Source organism: Bacillus rossius, chromosome 16, assembly GCF_032445375.1.
Source record: "Bacillus rossius redtenbacheri isolate Brsri chromosome 16, Brsri_v3, whole genome shotgun sequence".
Classification (NCBI taxonomy): domain Eukaryota; kingdom Metazoa; phylum Arthropoda; class Insecta; order Phasmatodea; family Bacillidae; genus Bacillus; species Bacillus rossius.
In genome coordinates, this window is record NC_086343.1 from 38,873,721 (window position 1) to 38,895,732 (window position 22,012).

A 22,012-nucleotide genomic window follows, 5' to 3' on the forward strand; every position below is an offset into this window, starting at 1 on the left:
CGGCCCATTATTTTGATAATTTAATTTTAAATCCATGTTAATGTAATTTCATATTTTATATACATATTTATTTATTAATCAATTTATCAAGTTTATTATTCTGTTTGACTATTTGACTGATTAATGGTTGTTTCTTGTTTGAATTCCTCCTGATAACACAAAAAATTTTGAGTGCTGATTTATAAACATAAATCAAGATGACGGACGTTACATAATACCAACTGACGTTAAAAATCTACATTGACATTAGTGGTGGGAGGTCAGGTTGTCAGTGACTTCCATGGAGAAAGGATCTGTCGTAATTTTTTTTTTTGCTCGGACTGTGGTCTAACCGGGGATGTAAGTTAGGTTATTATCTTTTAATTTGTTGAATTAATTTTCTTATTAAATTTAATTTTTTTCATATTTAAATCTGATAAATACGGATTTTCAATATGGCGAATGTAACGAAAAGTACAGCTATTTAAAATCCATGATGGTGTCCTTAACTAAATGCGCAACAGTTATGTCATATACATTCAAGATGGCTAGTTACTTGGCGGGAGTGGACCTGACCCTGCGGGCCAGCAGATTGTCCCCCGAGTGTCGGATCTAATGCTAGCTCTAGAATCGGAGACATAATCCATCAGGTCTACCTAATGGGTGCAAGAATGAGAATATAAAGCCTCTCCGCACCAAGTGTCAATCCTATGCCTCCACGTGGGCACTGCTGTGCGAATCGTGGTGACCATGTTGGGATGGGAAGCATCAACCTGTAGTAACAGCATCGTCTTAACTAAATAGGACAATGCAGGATGTAACCCTGCCGCAGTGCATCCATAATTACATGCATGGGACCAGAAATTGTGAACTGGCTGAATCTGCGGGCAACAGCATATGCGTTTGAAACCTTTCTGGGGGGTTTGACTGCCGAGCCTCGGTATCTCTGTCCCAAAGAGCCCCATAGTGAATGAATCAGGCCTATGGTACTGGAACCATCGAAAATGACACTGGCAATTCGGGGGCACCAGAGCTTAAAAAAGAGCTGTAAACTACTCAAATAGGTGTGATATGTTTCCCTAGTCCAGGGGTCGGGGGAGGTACCGAGGTAACTCCGAGGCCCTTTAGCCGACGCACGACCGGATTGTCATGTCTAGCCAGGGCTTCCTGCGGTTGCCACCGGATGAGTTCAGGCACTTCCGGGCTTTAATAGGCTGTAAATTTGTTGGGCCGAGGTATGGCAGGGCGGAGGGTAGTCCGAGGAGACGAGGACATCCAGTGGAGTAACTCTGAAAAGTGGCAGTCTGTTAGCTGCTGGCGAACGTCTTATGCCGTATAGACGCCAAGTTGGTAGTAGTACAGGAAGAATCCATGAAAGGTTGAATGGTGTCCAGCTGAGGTTTCCTCCAAGGGCCAGGATTATGATTACGAGTAGGACTCGTACTTGGTAGTGGTGCTCCGATCGCTTGGAGCAGGCTCCAAGGATTCTCTAGCCCAATGCGGAGTTGACATGGTGAACGACGTCACAGCTCCGATACTAGCCTGAACAGCTAACAGAGGTTTGATATGCCTCCACCGGATCACGGGTTCACTGGGTGTTTTGAGAGGTCCCATCGTAATGTATGAGATTGGGGAAGGCGCCAGCAGTGCAGATAAAGTCTTAGGGCTCAGAATACAACCATTTATTAAAGCGAGTTAGGTGTGGGGCTGAGGCGGTGACTATGCTGGGTTGGTGGTCCCAGTCGCTGGTCATTGCCAAAGCTTTAATACAATCACGATAAAAAGAGGGAGTGATCCCTAACAGTTCTGTTTAAATTATAGCTCTGGAATGTATTAATAAACAAACTGGAAATTTCTTCCACCTTACCCTGATAGGCCGCATATGTGGGAGGGGAATGTGCGAACGCCAGCCATTGGTCGGAATAATCTGGCTGGTTACATAAAAAACTTTTCTAAAATCCAAGATGTTGACCATAACGATATGTGCAACAGTAAGTTTTTAAAATTTTTTATTAAAATATTTTTTAATGAAAAATTTGTTTATAAATTTTAAAAATATTCCTGATTTTTTTAGAGATAATGCACAGTTTAAATATGGTATATCTAAGATGGCTGCCATGTCATCCTTATCTTGAACATCATGACCTCGGAGGCTTAAGAAGGCTGTAGATATGGATTCTTAAGCCTCAAATGGAATTTGTGTTGTTTCTAATGCACAAGTTTTGAGATTTTTCGAATTCAAAAATATAGTATTTTTGTGGAATATGAAAGGAAATTATATCACAACAGTAATTTTTCCTAGAATAATAGAAATTTTTTATTTATCAAATTTTTTGAGAATTTTTGCAGAAGTTTTTTTTTACAAAAAAAAAACAAAACAGATTTGGCATATTTTGGGCAAATTTAGGGTCATTTTAGGCAAATTTTGAAAGAAAATTCAAGGACGAGGACAAAGTCAAAGCTGAAGGTCGAGGTCATCAAAGTTAGCCGCCGTGACGTCACAATACACATAATTTATCTCGGCTCCCCTCGGCTCCTCCTTCGGAAGCCTATGACCCTGACAAGCTATCCTATACTACTATATGAGTTTGAATTTTAGTTGTATTAAAAATATCAACCTTTAGTGTGATAAATAATTTGCCAATAACTTGGATTAGATCCACAACAACCAGCTTTGAGTTCGTCTCAAATTGTACCGCGAAATACAACTGTTCTTAGTGTATTTAGACTGGATTCTACCTAGAAAAGACTGTATTTTGTGGTTGTCTGAAAAATTACTACTATCTAAATGGTTCTCTTGTGCCAAAAATAGTTTTTACTTTTCCGACTATGCCGAGGAGAACAATAGTTTTGAAGAATGTTTTGAAAATTATTGTTCTTTTAAGTTTAAATTGTCCCTTTATGTGTGCAAGAAAAGCAACCCATCATTTTAAGTGTGCTAGGATGGCACACCCATTATTTGGAATGTCATAGGATGGCACACAAAATTGCACCTCACCGAAAACCAGATGTGACATCGTCCATGTATTTGGTTGTCCCCGCTGATGTATTATGGCTCCTAAGCATCCATTTGCATAATGTTATGGGATGTTGCCCAATACGAACCTTATTTCAAAGATTATTAAAAACAATTACCGAATGTGAAAGTTATTTCCAAAAAGAATTAACTGCAAATGTCTCTGCTGTACTTCAATTTGTAAGATATTAAGTTATATTTAATGCTCTTTATATATTTGTTAATAATCTGATATCAATAATCGCTTCACTTTTTGTAACACGCGATTTCCTTAAACCTTATGTCACAAGATATAATTCTTCCACATGTAAAGCAGGTAAGGTTACATGGTAAGCAAAATATTTAATAATAATATTGTTTTAAAATTAAAATGACGTGATTTAAAAGTATCAGCATCTCATGGTCCAATTAGGCACCACCATCTTAAGTCTATAATTATTATTTAATTATTTCCCTCCAAAGAGTCACCATGGTCTAAGCTCGGTCGCCGCTATACAGATTTTTTTAATATAACACCAGCACTCCATACCAGCGCTTAAATGTGTTTAATATAGAATTATAAAATGAAATGTCTCATGACCAAACTCACGGTCACTTCCTTCTCCCCTAAAACTTCAATGCATGAGGGCGTCTTCTTTCTGCTGATGAAAAGTCTTGGAATGGCCAGTTTCAAGTAACTTCTTCACTTGTCAGTGTCTCTAAAGATCTATAAGCCAAAAGTAATAAAGAAAAGTGGTGAGGCTACCTGCAAGTGCTGGAGCTCTAATAGGTGCTGATGTAGTTTCTGGTACTGCGACTGGTTTTATGTCTTAGATGGTGGCATGCGTGCTTCTGTGAAGAGGGTGATAACCCGATGGCGGAGGTGCAAGTCTTCATTGAGCTGATGCTCTTGCATGTGAAGTAAGATTCATCCAAGAATATTAGAGACAAGTGGAGAGAAAAGAGTCCTAACTATCTTAACATCCCACAAAAAAACATGCAGAGAGAGAAAAAGCAAGATCGCAATATTGTAATCATTCAGTTATCATTCTATTTTGGCACAAAGAGTAATTTGGCAACTTTAACACACTTAAACCTTTCTGACTAAATCCGATATCATAGTTATTTAACATATCACCAAAATTGACTGGATAGCATACATATTAAAGCACTTAGCTCTCAATCCATTCAATATATGTATTTAAGCATAAACATTATAAATCATAATAAATAATCTTATATTTAAGAGCAAATTCAAATTTTAACACATCACATTGGTAATAAAACTCTATACAATCTGAAAACACTTCTTTGCTTTGAGAGAGAGGTAGAGTATTACATAAACAAACCATATAAGAGTTAAAGGACTTCAACTAGATATATTACTGTAAAAGGACCCTAAAATAGTAGACCAATTTTGTTGGTATTTAGTCAATTTTAGAATAAAGGAAGTGAGAATCAAATGACACTAAAATTCTCATTTCAAATGAAATCAAAAATTATATATCCTATTTCACTACTAGGTTTTGATTGTACATTGTCAAATTCTTAGCAACCTCAAACCAAATATCATCACTATTTCCCAGATTGTCTGAATCACACACAAATGTGTTCTCGGATCTCATAATTACCAACGGGGGAAACAAAGATCTGCCTAGGAAAAGCTTAATGGGAGTATGTTTAGATGCATAATTTACTGCATTATTAAAACAAAAAGCCAGGCAATACACGGATTTGTCCCATTTACGCTACGAAACCTACAAGAGCGTCTGAATAGCTACCTTTATATTTTCACGATATTACCTTGGATTTGGTAGGGAGATAGTGTGTACTAAACTAATTGCCCATGTTTAAGCTTCTCAGGGGGAAGAAAAAAAAAACGAAATTTAGTAAATCTGTCTATTAACCTGAGGTGGTTCGTGGCAACTAACCTACAAAATGCAAATACATACATTCCTAAATATAACTAGCTATGTTAGGAGAATTTTTAAATTCACACTTAAAATTACATGATTTTGGCTTCTGATAATTTACCGAGGCCATAACTATCTTATCTACCTCTTTACGCACACATGGCCAAGGAAAAAAAATTTATTATTCTGAGCTATGGTTTTTTTTATCATGGCCTTCATGGTCACTAATAATGAATTTTAATAATAAAACTCATACTACGAACCTCTACTGGATAAAAATACCAAAATCACATTCTTTGGTAGTTCACACTATTTGACCTTTCTTTAAACTGTACACAGCTGTTCCTTCCACAATGCCACCCAAAATTTCCTGACACTCATTATCCTTCTGGTATTCCTTGATGTTAACAAATTACTTTTGGAAATGGTGTAATACTGACATAATTCTTCCCTCAACAGTATTCTCTTTAGAATCAGGGTGACTATTCGTTGAAACTTTATTTTGTACAATTTCATCCTCACAATACATCTGTGTGAGTGCATGGGACACTATGTTATCAGTCCCCCGGACATGATGAATTTTGAAATTAAATTCAGACAATTGAACCAAACAATGTGTTAATATACCAACAGGTTTCATCGAAGCAAGGTGCCAGCTTTAAGGCTTGATTGTCTGTATACAACAGAAAAAGTCAAAATTCAAGGTATTCCGAAAAACGCTTCATCCCGAACCGAAATGGACAACATTCCTTCTCATAAATAGTGTAGTTCCTTTCAGAAGACCAGCAAAATCAACTGGTTGAAGATGTCCATTAATTCTCTGACTTAGCACTGTATCTAGTGCAATTGAAATAGCCTTTACATGCAACTTAAATTTATTTTCGATATGAGGAATTTGTAAAACAAGAGGCTAGTTAGAGATTTATTTAGTTTAACAAAAGGTGGTTGCTGTTGAGCTCCTCAAAAATATACACATTTTTCTCTTAAAAAATAATTCATAGGCTCTGCTAGCTGAGCAAAATTTGGAATGAATTGATCATGAATGTCAGCCATCTCCTAAAACGATCTGACCCCTTTTAGGTTCTTGGAAGGAAGGAAAGATAACAATAATTTTACCTTGTCTGGATCAGACCAAAACTCACCATTAAAAAATCCTAAATAACAAACATGGTTCCCTGCCTAAGCAACATTTTTTTTTATTGAGAGTGAATCCTGCCTCCCGGAATGCTTCGAGCATATGTTCCTCAAATGTTAGATGGTAGATTCATACATCGTCAATATAAATGAATACAAAATAATGCACAAACTTTCCTAACACTTTCTACGGGATTCTGGAGATGGCTTGAGGCCCATAATTTACTTTCATTGGTAACCTAGTCCATTGATACAAAACTTATGACATACAAAAAGCTAATGGTTCACGAGAATTTGAATGGATTTCACAATGATGAAACACAGAATTTAAATAAAAAATAATAAACTACTAGGCTTGACCGACAAATTTTTTTTTGCCCCCTTCTCCATTCTCTCTCTCTGTCTCTATCTGAGGTCATCTATTTAGATGGTGTTCTACTGATGGTTCTTGCTGCTTCATACTGAACTACAGAAAAACTTGAATATTTATATAGTAAATTCCTCCCTCTCCCCTCTAACCACTTCAAGAAATCCAACAATTTCTCTTTTATGAAACAGAAAGTCTGGGATAGTTACAGAAAGTTTTGGAAGGTTTCTTCACTGTGGTTCAAACAATCTACACACAGACGAGTTATCCTGTTGTATTCTTCTTCTTGCTAATATCTTGGTGGGTACCCCTGAGTTTGAAGTTGTTTTGAAAGTAACCCTATACTTAGTCCATGTTTTTACTTGAATTTGGCAGTCTTTTACCGCACACAGCTGTATCTTATCTATGACATATGATGTCACAATATATGAATATCACGCATTATAAACAGGTAAGGTTATATATTGTTACGAATCGCGGGTTTGTAAAAGGATAGCCCAATTAAAGATTTTATTACACACACAGTTTTATTGATGGTCACTTACAAATAATTTTCTAAAATGGCATATAATCAATTGTACTTCAAATTGTTGCTTCCCCAGTCACTCGTTTCTTACAAGCAAAAACACACCTCGCTGGGCCGCACCTCTGGTGCAACTCTCACCGCAGCACCCCTCGTGGATCTCCGCCGCAGGACTTCGTTGCCACACTCCAATGCCGCCGACGCACTTGCCTTCGCCGAGGTCCCACTCGACGCCTCGCTCGGGACTTCGCTCGGGACTCTGCCGCGCCCGCTACACTTTCTCCCGGAACTGAACTCTTCGCCCTGGAACCTTCATTCAGGGAATTCGCCGCTTTATCGCCCAGAAACACCGCCGCGGGAAAACTCCCAACTCCACTCATTCATTCACTCACTCCCTGCCCTGGAACCTTCGTCCAAGTACTTCGCCACTCTGCCGCACCCGCGGCACTATCGCCCGGAAACTCCACTGCGGGAAAGCTCCCGCCTGAACTCTGACTCTTAGGTGGGCGTCCTCGTCTTATATATCAGCCCAGGCACTTTCTAGAAATCACGAGTGCAGCTGGGGACAGTCGCGTCATTTCGCGCCGGCCGGACAGCAGAAATCTCTCGAAAAACGTGTCGGCGGCTCACGTAACTCCGCAGCTGTCATATTTCGGATGTCAAACTATCAGCGCCGCGCGGGGAGCTGAGGGCTGGTGGGAGGGGAAGCGGTGACCCAGGTGCGCGCGGAACGTCTCATGTTCAGGGGCCACAAATTATGTCAGCCCGCTGTGCACCTGCACATGTCGTGGCCTTGCTCACGTTCGTAAGAACAAAATTTTTCTCATGGACTTAATTTTGTTTTTAATGTAAAATATTAGAACAGAACTTATCGTGACCAAACACATGATAACATCACAAAGCCTTTTACTTGCTTATATGCATAAGCTGAACGTAAGTGAAGCATATTTTTTGTACTGAGGATAAGGAATCACTTTTTATATTGGATAGTGGTGCTATTAAATAATTATGTAACATTATCTGCGTGTTTATAGTTACCTCCTGCTACAAGATCCTGTTGATTTGTGTATGTTGGACCTATACAATATATATATACATACATATATATGACTTGCAACTCTTCTTATATGTGATGAACTATTCTATAGTGTATTTTATGACCCATAAAAGCATATGTTTCAGGGGTTGTCAATTTTTTACGTGAAATGCACAGCTTTTTATCTGTGTGATTACACAATGCAATGCCGACAATCCAATGATATTGAAACCTCAACCACAAGAATATGATATGGGTGCGTTTTTGGCGAAGCAAATTCAGATGTCCAGTGGTCAATCTGACCTAATTATATTTGCTGGAGAAATAAATTAAGTGAGTTATATGTTTGTGTCTTGTCATAAATAAATGGGTTGTTAAATGTTTCTATTATTATGGAGTAAGACATTCTGGTTGATAAAAGATTTGAATTCACAAGAAGGTTAGATTAAAATATATGTGTATATGTATGTAACTATTTTTAAATTTACTTATACCTGAATGCATTCAGAGTGAGCAACGGATCGCTTATGAGAAACTAGTTAATCAAAGCATTGTTTCGTTTTCCTTTCCCGCAGCTGTGGATGCTGATGGGTGACGTCATGTTCTCATTCGCCCTGTCGTTCCTGCTCATGGTGCTGACGGAGTCTCCAGTTAGGGCCCTGGAGAAGCTCGTGTTCCAGAGGGACTTGACCAAACACGTCAACCATCAAAAGTCATCATGAAACATCGCGTAAAATGATACTTCACTGTCATAAACACTGTATTGTTATATTTTACCAAGTTGGCCTACATTTACGTTTATGAAGCAGAATTGGAGCAACTTATAATTTTTGTATATGTGTGCATTTTATGTGGTTACTTAAAAGATAAATTATAAAAATTGTTAACGCTAGCTATACCGTTTAATTTTAATATATAATGTAAGAAATAGAAAAAATTTACAAAATGTCATTATACATGCAAAAATAGAAAAGTTTTAAAGATATTAAGCTAAATGAATAGCGGCCAGATCATATTTGATTCTTTTAACGTCGTAACATTTACATTTACAGTAATGTTTATTTGAGCAATGTTAGAAACTAAAAAAAGGATAATATTTGGCGTCCGGACCAAAAGGCCTCGTAGCCGTCGTGGTAAAATGCGACAATACTCCATCTCCGCCCTGACCCATAAGTTCCAGAGGCCAACAACCTTCAGCCTTCGTAACTATCGTCAAACTGACGTATGACTTAATATGTCTCCCGACTGTCATTCTGGAAAAACAGTGCACGCCTAATTGCCTGACCAGTCTATGGTCTAATTATTCCCCCCAGAAGATAATATAGGTATGTATAGTCGTTCTTTCGGACGTACGTTTATGTTTATCGCTCGGCGCCTACGTGAGCCACCATGTTATCTCTTCACCTCATGACAGGACCGCCAACTGCGCGGAATCCCCTCACCAACCCCTCTTCCAGTGTGCTCCTCCCACGTGCCTCGTATTTGTAAATAAACCGCCCATGCTTTGTATGTCCTAATAATTTTTATTTTTTAAGTCACCAAAACATGCACTCTGAATAATCTATACTGCATTAAATTTAGCAAAAAAGTATTTTCATAATCTAAGGGAACTTAAAATAAAACTTAATATATATAACCTTTAAAAATATAATAATATAAAATAACATCTCGCTCATGTTAAGATACTGCCATTGTTTATATTTTCTAAGGATATTAAAATTAACGATTTTTTTAATTTTACATAAATAAATCTAAAAAAAGGGCTCATTCATTACGTATTATAAACTTCAATATATATATTCTTAAGTAAAATACACGAGTATTCTACTCCATTTGAATAGTTCACCAGTAACATGAATATACTTGGTCATATTATTTTATTGTGTTACCATACACTACTAATATAATAACCCATCCATGTGCCTATTTACGTTTAGATGGATTTTGTGATCACCCAACGAGAGATGCAGTCACTTTTGCCATGTACCAAAGGTTTCCTAAATTATATTGTGGGTGTGTCGGTCGAATTTTCCTCACACTTTTCTATGCTAGCATTGCAATTATAAATTTTTTTTAAGATGGAGTACTTCCTTTTTACATCGACGTACATGTAAGTAACAATTATATACAAAGTTTAAAGTTCTCAAAGTAAGTGAATAATAATTGTTGTAAGTACGATTTTTTTTAGTAAACCACTTATTGCTTAATTTTTTTTTTACTTTCGGTTTTTTATTATCAGGTGATGTACAGCTATGTACAGAAAACTGAGCACTGCAGCTCGTACATCTATGTGTAAAACAATTTTGAAGTTTACATTTTTCTATAGCACTCTCCTCAAAGTTAATAGTTTATTTTGCATCATGATGATGAAATGATTGTACATGGTTTTTTAATTGTGACTTCCACTGTGGCATCAAGGTTTAATTTTTGTTTATTTCCTAAAAGTCGAGCAAGGTCAAGCTAGCCACCCAGTAGCCCTCTCCGCCAACGAGCCACCACCGGGTCCTCTAGGTTAAACATCCTATGACCACCAAGTGTCACTGGGTTAGATCCCCAGCACTCAACCTTTGGACGACCTATGTTTAAACCCCCTTTAAGGCAGTGTAAACTTTCTTGCCCACCATGGAAGATCCGACGGCATAAAAATTAAATCAATTTATAGTTACTTATATTTTTTAGGACCATAATATCATGTTTTACGATTATAAATATATATTTTTAATAATTAAATTTGAGTGAAATGATAACTTTATTTTTTTATTTTAAATTTGTTTCACATTATCCATATTTAATCTGAATTCGTTGATATTTCGAGTTTCAAACCAGAATTAATACATTTATATGTCTGGGACCGGGGTGCACTTAGCTTTAAGCAAGTGCTAAATTTCTATCTTTCGCCTGATCCATCATCAGACTAGGCAGAGCCATGACTAAATGCCTTCGACTTCTTGTGGACAGACAGAGAAACATGTACAGGTGTTCTACTCCCATTTAGTTTGTATGTTACAGAGCTATGACGTTCATATACAGGGCTACCATACCCATTTACAGGGCTACCATAACAATTTACAGGGGTTGCAATCCCCTTCGTCACAGAGTTTCCCAGGACACAGTTCCCTCAGTGCTTTTCGGCCTCCCTCATATCACCTACTTTGTGATCCTACATCATGTCCAATATCTGAGATCAACATGTTCAATCATAGTACGTTAATATAACATTGAATAAATATTTATAAATATACATTTTTTTACATTTACATTTTTTGTAATAACCAAACAAATTTTGAAATGTGCCCACCTAATGATTAATATTCTTTAAACTGTATTACAGCCAAAGCACAGTATTAATGAGAGCCAGCGAGCTCATTTATTGTAAGTAGTTTATGTAAGTCGAAAAGTATTTTGGCACAATTTTAAATTTCAATTTTTATAAAATTTCTATAACTAGTCATCTGATTTTCTTACTGCAACAACTTAAACTTGTTCCTCCTCCCGTACTCTCCAGTTTAATCTTTGTCTGACCAGTCTCCCCAATTTTTCCCACCCCTAGATCTAATTTTGCTGAATCTTTTGCCAGTCAGTCTGTGTATTATTTAATTCCCGCCTTGGCGCACGAACGTCGCCCGTAATTCGCCTCCGAGCCATGACAAGAACTGCTAGGTCCGGCAAGTTCTCAGGGCAGGCTGTTTATAAGACCTGTCCTGAGGTGAGCACTCCATAGCATGATCGTGAGTCATTTTTAACCAACATTCAGTCATACCTCCGAGCTTAGTAGAGCCCTGTTCACACTGTCACTGCAGTTTTAACCCCCCCTCTACAAGTTCTCCTGAGAACACTGGCCAGAGCACTGACCGGCCATTAACCTTGGCCAGGGTTGGCCTACCTCATTGTCTCAACAATAGTCTTGGAAAGTACATGCTTATGCCCCCTAGCGAGAGTGTTGCGAATTACTTCCCCTGTGTGTTTGAACGCCCGCTAAACGCCTGCCCTCCGGCATCTCCCGCAACAACCAGTACCTCGTAATTACTTCCCAGGCCACCAGAGCGCTGGCCTAGTCCACTCCATAAGCCCCATTATGCTAGCAGTGGTCTCGTGTGAGTCGACCTCTACTTGGTTCAGACGCACCTCGGTAGGTCGCACTGACATCGGGCAGTACCACCAACTTTGAGATATCGGTCAGTATTTTTCGATAAGCCCCACGGTATTCTTCGGAACCTTTCGGTCCGGAAGCCGAAGCCTCCCCCTTTCTTTTGATGAACTTCACCTTCTAATTCCGAGTCGCTGTCGACCTCAAAGGGACTTCACGCCGCGACTCCGGACTGACCACAACGTATCTCCAGCATCAAGATGTCACTGTGTTTTTCTTAAAGACGTAATCAGCTAGACAAGGGATATGATTCACACAAGTTTAGTGATTAGCATTTAGTCAGTCCGTGTAGGTCTACCTCGTAGGAGTAGTCATGTTGTGTTGATCATAATTTATTAATTTTTTATAATCATGTAAACATCCGCGACAACCGCGGGTTCACGAACTCAGCACCCGGGCTGATCCTGGAAGCTTGGACAGGGTCCAAGGAACGGACAAGTTTCCAAGAACCAGACCAGTTTCCAAGGGCCAGATGTTGAACTAACCACTTCACTCTCAAGTCCTTCCTCCGTCAATGGGGACGACTAAGGCGCCCGGACACCTCGTTAGCTGCATAACTTTGGCCAGCCATCGTCAAACTTCCAGTTATTCAGTTATTAGATCTTAAGAATGTCATTAAGCCACGACGTTGAAATTATCTGCACAACATAAATTTTTTATTCGGGACTTTAATCACTACAGTTGTGCTTATTGTAAAAGGAACTTAATCTCTTTAATGTTGCGTATTTTATTTAAATTGTGTAAGTGATCAATGAAATTGTCTGATAAGGGCCAGCCCATTCTTTTAATAATATGATTTTAATTCCATGTTATATATATATTTGTTAATCAATTTATAAAATACCATTATACTGTGAAAATAATCGAAAGTAAAATAAAACAGAGGTGCTAATATCTAGACAAAATCGTTATTTTGCCTTCTGAAACTATAAGTTCAACTAGTCACCCATGTCATCAAGAGAGAGTGAAGTGTAACAAAGTAATAACATAACTTGGGTTTACTCTGTTATGACTAAGGAGTGTAACAAAAATGATAGCAGAGTGTGTGGTTTCAGTTATATGTAGTGTGTGTTTTCGTCTATAATAAATCACAGTAATATAACAAAACATAAATTTATTTTTATTTTAATTGTTGATATATTTATAATTTTTTGATAAGAATTTTAATCTGGCACTATTCGCATTTAGTGACGAGACTATTTGTAATGTTTCCAGTTTTATATCTCACTGTGATATCCAGTTTAGTTTCTCGCCTGACGTCTTTCTCTCCAGCTCGGCCTCGTAGCCGTCATGATAAAAAGTGCCAATACTCCCTCTCCCCCCTGCCCCATAAGTTACAGAGGCCATCAACCTTCGGCCTTCGTAACTATCGTCAAACTGACGTACGACGTAATATGTCTCCCGACTGTCATTCTGGAAAAACAGTGCACGCCTAATTGCCTGACCAGTCTATGGTCTAATTATTCCCCCCAAAAGATAATATAGGTATGTAAAATCGTTCTTTCAGACGTACGTTTATGTTTATCGCTCGGCGCCTACGTGAGCCACCATGTTATCTCTTCACCTCATGACAGGACCGCCAACTGCGCGGAATCCCCTCTCCAACCCCTCTTTCAGAATTCTCCTCCCACGTGCCTCGTATTTGTAAATAAACCGCCCATGCTTTGTATGTCTAATAATTTTTATTTTTTAAGTCACCAAAACATGCACTCTGAATAATCTATACTGCATTAAACTTAGCAGGAAAGTATTCTCCTAATCTAGGAGAACTTTAAATATAACTTTGAAAAATATATAACTTATAATAATTTAATAATATATAATAAGCTTTCACTCATGTTAAGATACTGCTATTTTTTACATTTTCTATGCATCTTAAAATTAACGATTTTTTAATTATACATAAAAAATCTAAAAAACGGCCCATTCATTACGTATTATAAACTTAAATCTATATTATTAAGTAAATTACACCTGTACTCTACTCCATTTGCATCGTTCACAAGTAACATGAGTATACTTAGTTAAATTATTGTATTGTGTTACCATACACTACTAATATTATCACCTATCCATGTGCCTATCTTACGTTTAGATGGATTTCGTGATCACCCAAAGAGAGGTGCAGTCAATTATTCCATGAACGAAAGATTTCATAAATTATATTTTCTGTGTGTCGGTCGAATTTTCGCCACACTTTTCAATGCTAGCACTGCGTTGATGAATTTTTTTTAAAGATAGAGTACCTACTTCCTTTTTACGTCAACTTACATGTAAGTAACTTAGACATAAAGTTTAAAGTTCTCAAAGTAAGTGCATAATAATTGTTGTAGGTACGACTTTATTAGTAAACCAATTATTTCTTTAATTTTTTTTTTACTTTTAGTTTTTTATTGTCAGGTTATGTACAGCTACGTACAGAAAACTGAGCACTGCATCTCATACTTCTATGTGCACAAAATTTTTAAAGTTTACATTTTTTACACGTTCTATATTAGCTTCACCTGTATGTTTGTTTGTTTGTATGATCGTAACCGACTCCTTTGGGTGCAATTTTGAGCCACTTTAAACGGTCAGAATTCATTCAAACTTTGTAGATTTATCGAGGACCGATGACAATACACTAATTTGATAATATTATTCCATTATTTAATTTAAGTAGTATACAAATCAGACGCCTGCGTCTGGCTTCTGGCTGTGGTGCGCGGTGCCGAGCCACTGACCGATTGCTCTGACGTCACGGCGGCCATTTTGGACTCAAAAATTCCTCAAAATTCCTCAAAATGACTCAAAAATTCCCGTTTTAAGAAAAAAATTCCCGTTTTCAAGGGATAAATTCTCGTTTCGAGGGAAAATTTCCCGTTTTAGTCCTTAAAAATCCCAACGGCTGAAAATTCCTAAAACTGGCTTAAAACTCCTTAGAGATAGCCGCTTATAAGCCATTTCTAGGAATAAGGATACCATGAACGCCATCTTGGATTGTGACGTCACCGTTACAATTTTCGTTACGCCCGCCATCTTCAAAATCGGCAATTTTTTTGTTAGAAAATCGGGAAAATTTTTAAAAATCATTAAAAAAATATTTCATCAAATAAATAATAGAAATCTTAAAAACCACTGTTGCAGTTATCATTACGGTCGCCATCTTGCATTATATAAATGTTGCATATTTCGTTACACCCGCCATCTTGATTAAGTACTATAGCATCGTTACACTTTATGTTACGACCGTCATATTGGATCCTATTAATGTTGCAATTACCGTTATGGTCGCCATCTTAAAATTTAGACGCCATCTTGGAAATCCGTTATTTTTATGTTAGGAAATCGGGAAAAATACCAAAATTCATCAAAAAATTAGCTTAATAAAATTCTGATTGAGTATGTCGATTCCCTTCCTTGTTTCGAAATCGGTGAGGGCAAAAAATAAAAAAACATCAGATCCTTCCTCCACAGAAGCCACCTACAGACTGACCTTCCACCAATAACAAGGTATTTACCATCAGCTGGTATGACGTCATGTCCGCCATCTTGCCTTTGTACGCAGAAGACAGCCATCTTGCCTTCGTACGCAGAAGACAGCCATCTTGCCTTCGTACGCAGAAGACAGCCATCTTGTTGTAGTCTGCTAGAGTGTGCTGGCGACATGTTAGTATAATTTTCTGTTCACCATACCTTTAACCTCGTCTATTGACATTGAACTTTGACCTTGACCTTGAAATTTGTCCTTGACCTTGAAATTTGACCTTGACCATGACCTTGACCTTGACCTTGAACTTTGACCTTGACCTTGAAATTTGACTTTGTCCTTGTCGTCCAACATGGATCCAACATTTTAAGTTCAGTACATGCTACCTGGAGCTACCACCTGCTGGAGTACACCATCTTGTGCGTGTACTCGTCTTATAGAGTACATTTCCATCTGGATAATTTAATTCCAACCCACTACAGTGCAGTAAACATTTATTACCGAGGTGCCCCCGCCATCTTGAAATTTGGGCGCCATATTGAAATCATGAATTTATTTAGCTAGAAATTCAGGAAAAAATCCAAAATTCATCAAAAAAAACACTCATTCATTTACATATTGACTCGTTGGATTCCTGTCCTCGATGCGTTACTTTAACAGTGACAAGTGTAACTAAATATTATATAAATTAAATTTTTCTGTGTTTCTATTACCTTTCGCGGAGTTTATAAATCATCCTTTCTTCAAAAATAAAACACAAGTCAATGTACGACGATGTTCGACGAATTAAATACGTTGCCGATAAGCCTAACATGAAAGTCTAGTTTTTCGATAATCTGAATAACCTCTAAACCGTTCATGTACAAAGCCATACATATAGACCAAGCATCTTCAGACCGAGAGACCGGGTCATAACCAATGTCAGACGTATGGACCAGTTATTTCCGAACCACACGACCTTCCTCATCGTCAGCTAATTATATTCAACTGAACCAACGGATCATGTTTTCTACGCTTACAAGAGGTCCAAAAATGAAACAAAAAAAAAGGGAAGCACATTTAGAGGCACCGTCAACGAAAATGCAGCACATTTGGAAGCACCGACATCGAAAAGGCAGCGCATTTGGAAGCACCGACAACGAAAAGGCAGCACCATTATCAAAAAGGCCGCACATTTGATATTGGCTTCAATATTCATTGGCTCCAATATTCATAGGGTCCATTATTCATTGATTCCATCAGTCTATTTATTCCATCAGTCTAGTGACTCCAAAAGTCATTGGCTCCTACAGTCACTGGCTCCAACTGTCTTTTGTATCACCAACTCCAAATATACTTGGCTAGAATTCTATGAGTCTAAGAGACTATGAGGCCACAAGGCTACGAGTCTTAAAGGATCTAGCTGGTTACGAGTTATACATAGCTACGAGACTGCATGGCTAAAAGACCGCGTGGCTACGAAACTACATGTCTTTGAAGCTACAATGATACAAGTCTACTGGGCTCCAACTACTCCAGTAGCATTATGTTATTATATTGCACGACTACTTGTTTACGTAGCTACAAGTCTACGAGGCTACTTGACTACACAGCTACAATTATACGAGGTCCCAAGACATCATGACTACGCGACAACGAGCCATGAGGTTACGAGACTACACGACTACGAATCTTCAAGTTTACGTGGCTGCGAGGCTACAGAGCTACGAAGCTTCTAGACCATAAGTTTACGAGACTGCGAGGATACAAGACTACAAGTCTACACGAGTACTTGAATACGAAGCTACAAGTCTACAAGGCTCCAATTGGGGCATCTGTCTTTGTCTGAATTTTCTCTTTGGCTCCAACTGCTACAGCAGCATTATGTTATAATAGTACAAGGCTACTTGACTACGAAGCTACAAGTGTACATGGCACCAATTGCGGCATCTGTCTTCTACTGAATTTTCTCTTTGGCTCCAACTTCTACAGCAGCATTATGTTATAATATTACAAGGCTACTTGGTTACGAAGCTACACATCTACAAGGCTCCAATTATCGCATCTGTCTTCGTTGGCATTTTCTCTTTTGCTCCCACTGCTCCAACAACATTATGTTATATGATTCCATGGATACATTGTTAGTTAGCTACAGGTCTACGAGGTTCCAATGCATCATGTTTACGAAGCTTCCAGAACACAAGGTTACGAGTCTGCGAGGCTACATGGCTACAAGACTACATGACTCTAACTGATTACAATAGCACCATTCAGTGGTGAGAGTTAGGTTATCTAATGCAAAGCAAATTGATGCAAATAGTTCTGGCTGTCATCAACAGATGTAGCCACGTATTTCTTGCAGGTAAATATTAATTAGTTATTTTATGTGGGATGCGGGATGCTCACTAACGATCGCAAAAGAAGAAGAGCTTCGCTAGACATCAAGGAGAAGGAAGTTCGTCTTACATGTTAATGCTTCGCTGATGTCTCATGGCATATTATTTGACTGAGTAATGGTTGTTTATTTCTTTAATTCCACCTGGTAAAATTATTGCTAGTGTCAATTTATTAGCAGAAATTCACTAATTAAATGTAACTCTGAATAAAATGACATGACTCATTAAGTAAATATCCTTCATACAGAGATCGATTTCTCACAAATAATCAGAAGCACTCGAAGAAAATCATTGAATGTCTAGCCAGGAATAACCAGAAGCACTTGGAGAAAACCATCAAATTATTAACAAGAATTATCAGGAGCACACGGAGAAAACGTAATGACAAGAATAATCGGGAGCACACGGAGAAAACCATACACATATTGAAAAGAATATTCATGAGCAAACATGACAAGAATAATCGGGAGCACACGGAGAAAACCACCACATGTTTTATATGATATCATAAAATTACAGGAAAAATATATTTTATAAATAGCAAATAAATAATAAAAAATTTAAAATGGAAAAAAATAAAAAAATACATAAACAGATTCTGCTAGCTTGTGAACTTATCATTGTTGAGCAAAGAAAGAGTCGAACTCGATTGATGTTGAACCATCTACAACTGGAACCCTGACGTCATCGGTGATGGTTATGGAGCAGATCCCGTTGGTAACGTCAACATTGGAGGAGAATTTAACAGACGTGGTACCGCCAGCAGAAGATATTTTAATTCCTGTAGTGCTGGCTGCACAGGAAAACTCGTCGAACGCTGGTCCGCCATCGATGTAGAATTCAATTGGTGATGATTCGTCAACAAACAACGAACATCGGTGCTGTTACTGCAACAAGATTTTCTAAAACAACAGCAATGCTCGACGACACGAGAATAGAGAATGTGCTAAGAACCTTTATCGCAAAATGATTGGTTGTGAGAAATGTCACAAGCAATTTGCAAGACATGATGATATGAAAAAGCACATGAAGATATGCAAAGGTCCTGCCGTTCGGCAGAAAGTAAAGGTTTATATACAACAACGCTGCATTGATGTTCATAAGAGTATGCCTGGAGATGGTGCAACTGCGGCAACGTCAGAATCTGGATCGGGTCTGAAAGGCTCGTCTTCATCACCTTGGTATCCTTGCAACTACTGTGATATGTCATTCGCCTTTGCTAAACATGTCAAGTTCGATTAAAAAAGTGATTGATATTGGTTGGAGCATTTGGAGCATTTGGAGCTGTTGGTGCATTTGGAGCTATTGGGGCTGTTGGGGCTGTTGGAGCTTTTGGAGCCTTTGGAGCATTTGGAGCTGTGGAAGCATTTGATATTTGGAGCTGTTGGAGCATTTGTTACCTTTGGAGCTGTTGGAACATTTGGAGCCTTTGGAGCATTTTTAGCCTTTTGGAGAATTTGGTGCATTTGGAGCTGTTGAAGCTGTTGGAGCATTTGGAGCATTTGGAGCTGTTGGAGCATTTGGAGCTGTTGGAGCTGTTGGAGCTGTTGGAGCAGTTGGAGCTGTTGGAGCAGTTGGAGCTGTTGGAGCATTTGGAGCAGTTGGAGCTTTTGGAGCATTTGGAGCAGTTGGAGCTGTTGGAGCTGTTGGAGCATTTGGAGCTTTTGGAGCTAAGAAGTAGTCGTTGCACGTCTATGCAGGGCTAAATGTTTATAAGATTGTTGGCTTTCGCAAGTGATCCTGTAGTAGAATAGAAATTATGTAATATATTATGTTTGTAAAATAACTAGTGGAGTTTTATTTCTCGAACCTTACACTTTTTCTGGTATTTAAATTAAATTATTTTTTATCTTTATTCCGAATCGAACCAAGGACCTTAGTTGATCCAATCAATCAGTATATTGTTTACAAATTTATTTAATGAATTTTGACCTTTTTCTCGAATCTCTAGCATTACAATTACAAATTTTCCAATATGCTGGTCTTGATGTCTGATAGGATGATGGTAGGAGAGGATTTAAAGTCTCTATACGAATGTTGAACATGGTTTATTAAAATTATTATTTTTTACATAAAATTAAACATTATTGCATCGATGGGGTATCGAACCGAGGACAGGAATCGATCGAATCAATATTTAAATAATAAGTGATTTATTTAATGTTTTTTTGGAATTCTTCCCGTTTTTCTAGCTAAATAGTTACGGATTTTCAAGATGGCGGGCGTAATGGAACATGCAACATTAATAGGATCCCATATGGCGGTCGTAACATAAAGTGTAACTTTGACATCATCCTCAACCATGATGGTGGGCATTACGAAACATGGAACTATTATATAATCCAAGATGGTGACCATAACGATATGTACAACAAAGCTTTTGAAGTAGTATTTTATTCAATGTTTATAATTTAATTCGATTAGTTAATTTTTTAATGTTTTTTAAAAATTTTCCCGCATTTCTAACATAAAAATTACGTATTTTCAAGATGGTGGACATAACATCGTACTAGGTGACGATATATATACTTTGAAATAAGTGGTGGGGGTCATTCTGCATGAAGCCACCATTGAGGAGGAATCGGACGTCATTTTTTATTTTTTTGCACTCGTCGGGTTCGAACCGAGGACTCCGAGCTCCATGTCGTTAATGTTTGTTTTTAAATATTTTTCATTAAAATTTCATTAAATGAATTTTTTTTATAATTTTTTTAATTTTTTTCATTAAAATCGGATAATAAATAAAATTGTTAAAAATGGCGGCCTTAACGATAATTGCAAAGGTGACATCATGATTTAAAATGGCTGCCATGACATCCTTATTTTCAAGGTCGGCGGCTTAGAGTGGCTAGCTCTTAGGAGTTTTAAGTCTCTTTTAGGAATTTGTGTTCTTTCTAAGGCAAAACGACTTTTGAGGATTTTCGAAATCCTAATTTTTGAGATGTGGAATTTTTTTAGATTTTTTGGCGGAATTTTTTTCCACAGAAATGGAAATTTTGGCGAAGTTTGAGGAATTTTGGGCAATTTTTGCCCAATTTTGGCAAATTTTGACCATTTTTGAGTGTAAAATGTCAAGGTCAAGGTCAGTCAAGGTCACATCCATCCAAGATGGCCGCCGTGAAGTCACAATCTAAGATGGCGGACCGGCTCCCGGCTCTACAGCCTGAAGCCTGCGCCAGTATGCCCTATTATATACTACTAGCATTCATTCGATTCTTCCGCTTCCCCGAATAAGAGAAAAAGAAACTGCAAATCATAAAAGGAAAAGACCAGCACAGAAGTCTGAAATAATAACCACTTCACCTTTCAAAAATGCCTTGGAAGAAAAGATAGACAGAAAAAGAAATTAGATATGGCAATGGCAGAAAGAGCACTCAAAAAGGCAGAAAAGGCAAGTGAGAAGAATATGAATCCCACAAAGAAGAAATCGAATGTAAGTAGGCCCTAAAGAACTGCAATTTGAAAATGATTACCGATGCGCATCTACGAGTTCGGCGCATGCGATCCTTTCCAAAGAAGATAATGAAGATTCCGTTAATTGCCCAGGATTTGGAAATTCTTATTCTGAGAACTGGATTCAATGTGGTATCGGCAAAGACTGGTGACACGAGGACTGCTCAGCTTGCGAAGGTGGTGGGCCATTTGTTTGCGATTACTGCTAGTGCGTACTCTTAACCCCCTACTCGCGTACTCTTACCCTCCCAGTAGGCCAAGAGTACGCGATTGACATGTTTTTAATTTTTTTTTTAATTCGTGTATAATAATTAACAAATAATTAATACTTTCTACAATGATTTGCAAAGAAATAAAGAATATTGTGTAATTTTTTGAAATCTGTATCTTCTCTCCTTCCACCGATGTAACTGAAAATCCACTAGGTGCGTACTCTTACCCACCATTACCCTAAGAAGTTTATGATAGTCGACAATTCTGGTACTGGGTAAGCCTATCAAGTCCCCAAGGTTTTTATCCTCAATGTTAGTTTCTTACCCTGGCTCCGCCTTTCAGTGGGGGAGTATGTGCCGCCAATTAGTATTTTTGGCACAATTTTAAATTTCAATTTTTTAAAAATTT

The 22,012-nt window shown here is 37.9% G+C and overlaps 1 protein-coding gene across 2 annotated transcripts in view; it reads left to right on the forward strand.

Moving 5' to 3' along the window:
- LOC134539803 (nose resistant to fluoxetine protein 6-like) overlaps positions 1–8,837 on the forward strand; it is a 194,394-nt gene extending 185,557 nt beyond the window's left edge. Inside the window, exon 12 of one of the 2 annotated variants that reach the window (XM_063382075.1) lies at positions 8,523–8,728. In XM_063382075.1, coding sequence (XP_063238145.1) covers positions 8,523–8,669 — 147 coding nt within the window. In that variant the 3' untranslated portion in view covers positions 8,670–8,728. Of the gene's footprint in view, positions 1–8,522 lie in introns of both variants that reach the window. The other variant, XM_063382074.1, reaches the window with a different exon arrangement.
- The last annotated feature ends 13,175 nt before the right edge of the window (positions 8,838–22,012 follow it).